At 44.8% G+C, this 7068-nt stretch overlaps 1 protein-coding gene across 2 annotated transcripts; it reads left to right on the top strand.

Moving 5' to 3' along the window:
- The first annotated feature begins 366 nt into the window (after window positions 1–366).
- Window positions 367–6680, top strand: LOC122132688. 2 transcript variants are annotated; one of them, XM_042707301.1, is made up of 7 exons: window positions 367–673; window positions 760–928; window positions 4863–5160; window positions 5376–5591; window positions 5715–5838; window positions 6076–6145; window positions 6234–6680. In XM_042707301.1, exons 1-7 carry the CDS (start codon window positions 539–541, stop codon window positions 6557–6559), a joined length of 1338 nt encoding a protein of 445 aa, XP_042563235.1. In that variant the 5' UTR covers window positions 367–538; the 3' UTR covers window positions 6560–6680. The 2 variants fall into 2 exon arrangements, with proteins under 2 accessions (XP_042563235.1, XP_042563236.1); XM_042707302.1 differs by lacking the exons at window positions 367–673; window positions 760–928 and adding an exon at window positions 4100–4396.
- Window positions 6681–7068: the final 388 nt, after the last annotated feature.

Raw genomic sequence — 7068 nt, 5'->3', positions numbered from 1 at the left:
ATGCACTGTTATAGATTCATGATGTAAGCCAAGGTGTAATTTTTGTAGACAAATTCAATGTTTAATAGGGGAAAGCCGTAGTGCTGTGTCAGTGTCCCACACCAAGCACGGATCTAGTGCCCTGAGAACCTAGGCTCGTGTCTGGGGTCATTTCTCAAGCCCCTTCCCCATCTCTCTCTACTAAGCCCAAAAATCAAATGTTTTTTAGTATGTAAAGCCTGTCACAACTAAATGTCTGTATGGTATTTCTTTTACATCTGAATACTTTTCATATTGACTGACTTATCAGAGGGTAGAGAATACTTGAAAGCATTAGATGGAATTAGGTGTGAGCATGTCATGTAAGGAACCTCTGGCTGTATTATTCACTGTAGCCATTAGCAATCTGAAGCTAACCCATAACATCAGTCTTTATTGCTACCTTTCATTGATTCGGGCTTGTTTCTGTAGATCATCCCCTCATGTTACATTTATCAACAGGTTTCCTTTCGATGACCCCGAGAGGCTCAGCCAGTGGATCAAAAACACACACAGAAGCATGTGGTCTCCACCCACTAGATCAGTGGTCTGCTCCAATCATTTCACTGAAGACTGCTTTGAGCTTGTAGGCAGGGAAAAGCTGCTAAAGTGTCATGCTGTTCCCACCTTGTTACTTGGCCATTCTCGTATAGAGGTATGATGAGAAGGAGTAGATAGCATGCCGCTAATCTCGTCTGGAAATATCACATACCACATATTTGTTTTTGTCTCTTCATACAGGGAGCACAGGGCTCAGATGCGGAAAATAACTTGGAAAATGCTCAGTGCACCTTTTTCTCAAAATATGACGCTGTGCACAAATACTTGAGCGAAGGCGCCTATCCTCAAGGCTTAAATGGTGTGGAGAGAAATACAATGCGGAGACTCTGTCAACGATTTGCTGTACATGGTAAGTGTATTCAAAAGGTGGTATATTAATTAGGGATGGGAATATTGGTGATATTGGTTGGTGGAGCAGCAGCTCTCTGTGGAGCTTGGAGGAGACGCAGGCGAGGGAAGTGCGCTGGAGCGCTGGTTAGACTGCGAGAGCGGGGGTTCCGAACTCCGCTCCCCTCGTTACATCTGGCAAATGTCCGCTCTCTGCCCAACAAAATGGACGAACTGCTGCTCTTCAACAAAATAAACAGGGATATATCAGGATCTTCGCCCTGTGTTTCACTGAAACATGGCTTGGTGAGTACATCCCTGACAGCATCCTCCATCTGCCGGGCTTCCAACTCCACCGCGCGGACCGCGTTAAGGAATTAACGGGGAAAACAAGGGGAGGAGGAATCTGCTTTTATATCAATGAAAGTTGGTGTACAGATGCCACAGTGCTATGGAAAATATGCACTCCTCACCTAGAATCCATATTCATTAACTGCAAGCCATTTTATTCACCGCGGGAGTTTTCCTCTTTCATTCTGGTCGGTGTCTACATACCACCTCAAGCCTGCGTTAGCGAGGCACTACGGCACCTGGCTGACCAGATAACCAGCACGGAGCGAAAATACCCAGACTCTCTTCTGATTATACTTGGGGATTTCAACCAAGCAAAACTCAGCCGCGAACTTCCGAAATACAGGAGGCAGCACATTAAGTGTCCCACCAGGGACAAAAACACACTCGACCATTGCTACACAACACTGAAGAATGCATACCGCTCTGTTTCGCGTGCAGCTTTGGGACTCTCCGATCACTGCCTGGTTCATCTCCTCCCAAGCTACAGGCAGAAACTTAAATCTGCAAAGCCTGTGGTGAAAACTGTGAGGAAATGGACCAACGAGTCAAAGCTGGAGCTACAGGCCTGCTTTGACTGCACTGACTGGAGTGTTTTTGAGGCTGCATCTACATCACTAGACGAACTCACTGACACTGTGATGTCATACATCAGTTTTTGTGAAGGCATGTGTGTGTACCCACCAAAACGTACGCATCTTTAAAACAATAAACCGTGGTTCACGGCAAAGCTCAAGCAGCTTCGTCAAGCCAAAGAGGAGGCCTTCATGAGTGGGGACAGGATCCTGTACAACCAGGCCAGAAACACATTGACTAAGGAGATCAGAGTAGCAAAGAGAAGCTACTCTGAAAAGCTGAAAAACAGGTTTTCAGCTAACGACCCTGCGTCAGTGTGGAGAGGCCTGCAGGACATCACCAACTACAGGAAATCCTCCCCCAACCCATGGAGAACCCTCAACTGGCTGACGACCTGAATGTGTTTTACTGCAGGTTTGATCACCCCACATTCACACCCCTCACCCGCTCCAACTCAGACTTCACACAATCATCTGCACCCCCTGTTATCACCTCCCCTGACTCCCCACCGGCATTGACGGTCTGTGAAGAGGATGTGTACCAGCTCTTTCAGAGACAGAAGACAAGGAAGGCAGCAGGCCCAGACGGTGTGTCACCCTCCTGCCTGAAAGCCTGCGCTGATCAGCTGGCCCCCATCTTCACACGGATCTTCAACAGATCTCTGGAGCTGTGTGAAGTCCCCTCCTGCTTCAAACGCTCCACCATCATCCCGGTTCCCAAGAAATCCTCTATCACTGGACTGAATGACTACAGGCCCGTCGCCCTGACGTCTGTGGTCATGAAATCCTTTGAGAGACTGGTATTGACCCATCTGAAGGGCATCACAGGCCCCCTGCTGGACCCTCTGCAGTTTGCCTACAGAGCAAACAGGTCAGTGGATGATGCAGTCAACATGGGGCTGCACTACATCCTGCAACACCTCGACTCCCCAGGGACCTATGCAAGGATGCTGTTCGTGGACTTCAGCTCGGCGTTCAACACCATCATTCCAGAAGTCCTCCTCACCAAACTCACCCAGCTCACTGTGCCTGCCTCCACCTGTCAGTGGATCACAAACTTCCTGATAGACAGGAAGCAGCAGGTGAGGCTGGGTGAAACAACATCCAGCACCCGGTCAGTCAGCACTGGTGCACCTCAGGGATGCGTGCTCTCCCCACTGCTCTTCTCCCTCTACACAAACGACTGCACCTCAGGAGACCCATCTGTTAAACTCCTAAAATTTGCAGACGACACATCAGTCATCGGCCTCATCCGTGATGATGATGAGTCTGCATATAGGCGGGAAGTTGAACAGCTGGTCCTGTGGTGCGGTCGCAACAACCTAGAGCTGAACACGCTTAAAACCGTGGAGATGACAGTGGACTTCAGGAGGAGCCCCCCAGCACTGCCCCCCCTCATCATACCAACAGTACTGTGTTGGCTGTGGAATCCTTCAGGTTTCTGGGATCCACAATCTCCCGGAATCTGAAGTGGGAACCAACATCAACACCATCATCAAGAAGGCCCAGCAGAGGATGTACTTCCTGCGCCAGCTTAGGAAGTACAACCTGCCTCAGGATCTGCTGATCATGTTCTACACCGCAGTCATAGAGTCTGTTCTGTGCACTTCAATCACTGTCTGGTTTGGATTGGCCACCAAACTGGACAAGAACAGACTCCAACGGACAGTCAGGTCTGCAGAAAAGATCATCGGTGCCAACCTGCCCACCATCCAAGACCTGTACACCTCCAGAGTCAGGAAACGGGCAGGAAAAATCACTGCAGACCCCTCACACCCCGGACACAAATTATTCAAACTCCTCCCCTCTGGTAGACGCTACAGATCACTGTTCGCCAAAACCTCCAGACACAAAAACAGTTTCTTCCCTCTCGCCGTCTCACTACTGAACAACTAACCCACTGTAGCATATATATTTATATTTATATATTTATCCCTGCACTTCTCGCACTCTCCACTTCTTCTTTGCACTACTGTTGTGCAACATTTCACAGCTACTGTATATAGCCATTCCGCCTTGTACATACTTTCTTAAACTCCTTAGTCCATTGCACTGTTGCACTGTTTGTTTGTTTGTATTGTATTGTGTTGTATATTTTGTGTAAGCACACTGAGAGTCACTTTACCAAGTCAAATTCCTTGTTTGTGCAAACTTACTTGGCCAATAAAACCTGATTCTGAATCGATTGCTTGTAATCTTAGCCAAAGCATCGTTTCCGGTATCGATGCCAGTGCCGTTGCTAATGCGCGATGAGGTCACATGTACGCAGGTTTGTTTTGTTTATACCGCAGCCAACATGGCGTCTAGGCAAAAGCGTTCGAAAGTGTGGTTATATTTCACGCAAAAAGATCACCTCAGGTCCACTTGCAAGTTTTGCAGAACGTCTATTTCGACAAAGGGGGGAAATACTTCCAATATGCGGAAACATTTGTCCACTAAGCATGCAAGAACTTTGCAGAAATGTCACGTTTTCGATGCGCTACGGAATGACGATAACGGTAATGAATCTCAACAAGGCAACAGTAGCGAGGCTAACGTTAGCGTTTCATCTGTTAATATCGAAGGTAAACTTCTCCAGACCCTGTCTATTGTGTTAGTGCCATTTGTTTCATTGTGTAAACCAGCTTTCACTATATGAATAATCTCCATTCCCATTTTGAAAGTTTGTAGTCCTATTTTTTTTTTTTTTAATATGTAAATGTACATACATATGTATCTGCTCTGCATCATCTATTCAGATAATATTATATAAAAGAAAATGAATGTTAATAAACCCGTTTGTACTATCCCTTGCCCAATGAGAATCGATAAGGAATCTGATTGCTAAAATCCCACCTAGTATTAATTGTGGGAACTATTTCTTTTTGGCACATTTGTAGCTAAGAATTGAATTTAGCATGGTCTGTCTCGTATGTACAGTACCTGTTTCACTGGTGTTGAGGAAGATATGAATGATAATTTACTTTAAAATTTAACAGAGAGAAAAACAACCCTTCTATGCTTTTCACATCTGCCTTCTATGTTCTTCAGATGGTGTACTTTTTTTCACCACAAACCACAACCGACGCAGAGTGGTCAGGAACAAAGAGGATGTCCAGGCCACCCTTACGGCATACCACAATGAGATGAACCACCTGGACGTGGACAAGTGCATCACGCTCATCTCCAAGCACTTCCACTGGGGCTCGCTGAGGGCCGATGTCCGATGTTGGATCCAGAGGTGTGAGGAGTGCTCTGCTGCCCGTGCGCCTGCCCCACAGCCCTGTGCCAGTCCAGCCAGTCTAGAATGCGATGACCATGAATATTTCAGCCAGACCCAGGCTTCAAGGTGAGCGCTGAACGCACAAGGTGTTTATAGCGCTTAGAAGCGTTTTGCTGAATATCATTCAGGAGTCGCTTTCAGGAACATAGCATATTAGTAAGGAAGCCACTATTGACCTTTGCTTTTATGCTTTGTGACCACTGTTTTGTTGTAGCTACATAAAATCACTTACTGCTCAGAAACTTAATACATTCAGTACAATGATGTTTTTCTTCTCCAAGTCCTTTAGCCACAGACACGGCCAGCTCAACAGCTGGGGACGTGGAACGAGTCAAGGCTGTTGCTCAGGCAGAGCCAGTGGAATCAGTTCACCTGGGCTCTGGCACATCTGGGTATCATGCTGTTAAGAGAAGTGCTCCTCTGGATAGCGCCGGACTTCCGCCAAAGAAGCTTAGAAAAGATGGAGATGTGCTCCCCATGTCCAGCGCCTTACAGAAGTATGTACCACTCAGATTTCTTCTATGGATATTTAATGAGATGGTGGCTGTAGAAATCACAGACACAACATCCTTGTTGCAAATACATACAGTCAGTTGGTCTTTAATCTTTTGATTCTGTAGTTCCCAGGTCAATTTGGATAAGGGTTTGCCAGTGCTGGACAGGATGGGACCTTTGCGTGCAAGGACAGTTTTGCAACTGTGCTCACAAGCAATAATTCAAATACATAATGCAAGTTACAAAAGGGTAAGATATTTTGCATGAGGGTAGTTTTCTCTTTTCTGCGGCTGTTTATTCCTTATTTACATACTGTCTTTATTGATGCAGATGACAGTGTTGAACAGACAGACCTCTCTTCTAAAAGCTTTCACAATACATCACTTAAAAGTTTAAGTATAATTACAACAAAGCAGGTCTTATCACTTTCAAAAATATAATGTGTTGTTATTTACATTATGTCTTATGTAATATGCTGTTTTATAGATTGATGCTGGCTTAGTGATATATTTGAGTTTTTTCAAAGAAGCCACAGAGGATATTATCCCAAAGATGGGTGAGTACGAAATACTATATCAGTTTAGTGCCAAAAATGACTCAGATAACAAACAGCATACAGACCTGTGGGCTCTCTTTCTCAACAGTGAGAACCTTGCTGGGGGCCAAGTTGTTCCATGTCGGAGGAGGAGAACCCTCATCTGTGCTTGATCTTCCTGGGAGTGTTCTCATAGTTCCACAAGATTCCCTTACAGGAACACTGAAAGACTGCAAGTTTCAGTATTCGCAGGGAATTGATGCCTTGAATGGACAGCGGCTTTACAAGAACTTTGTGTCCCAGTGTGAGAGAGCTTTGGCATCTTCCAAAAGAAGTGTGGAAGCCAAATGCATTGTCAAGTATGGGGCTTACAGTCAGAAACAGACTATTTATCTCAGTTCAGATGACCCACTCACTCATGTTGTGGAATTCTAGAAACACTTGTCGTTCAGAAGTTCTATTTGTACAGAGATAGTTGACATTTTTCAGTTTCTGAGAACAGCTGGTGTGTACTATGTGTAAATCAGTTAAAATATAATAAAAAAATCTGATTGTACAGTGTTTGCTTAAATGCCATTCATTCAAAAACCATGAAACTAAAATGAATGTTTGCACATGTGTTTTTGTAGTGGAAAAATATTTTGGTTTATATATAATCATTTGGTGTTATGTAAAGATTAACCCTACCCTATATCATTGTTTTGATAATGACATTTGATAATAACATTTTTGTAGGACCATAGTTTTAATCACAAAAATGTTGACACTTTATATGTCGATAGTTTAGCTGTTACATTATGTAAGAGCCAACATTAGATCTTTGCAAAATGGGCATTAGAAATCGCTATGTTATGTAACTAGTCTAAAGTTATGACAACAGACAGGTGTGACTCTGAGCACCTTGTTTAAAAGAAGAAAAAAACAAGATGGGGAAAGCAACTGGA

The sequence above is a fragment of the Clupea harengus genome, unplaced genomic scaffold, assembly GCF_900700415.2.
Source record: "Clupea harengus unplaced genomic scaffold, Ch_v2.0.2, whole genome shotgun sequence".
Classification (NCBI taxonomy): domain Eukaryota; kingdom Metazoa; phylum Chordata; class Actinopteri; order Clupeiformes; family Clupeidae; genus Clupea; species Clupea harengus.
Note: the sequence above shows the minus strand (reverse complement) of the source record. Positions and strands in the feature narration are given on the sequence as shown.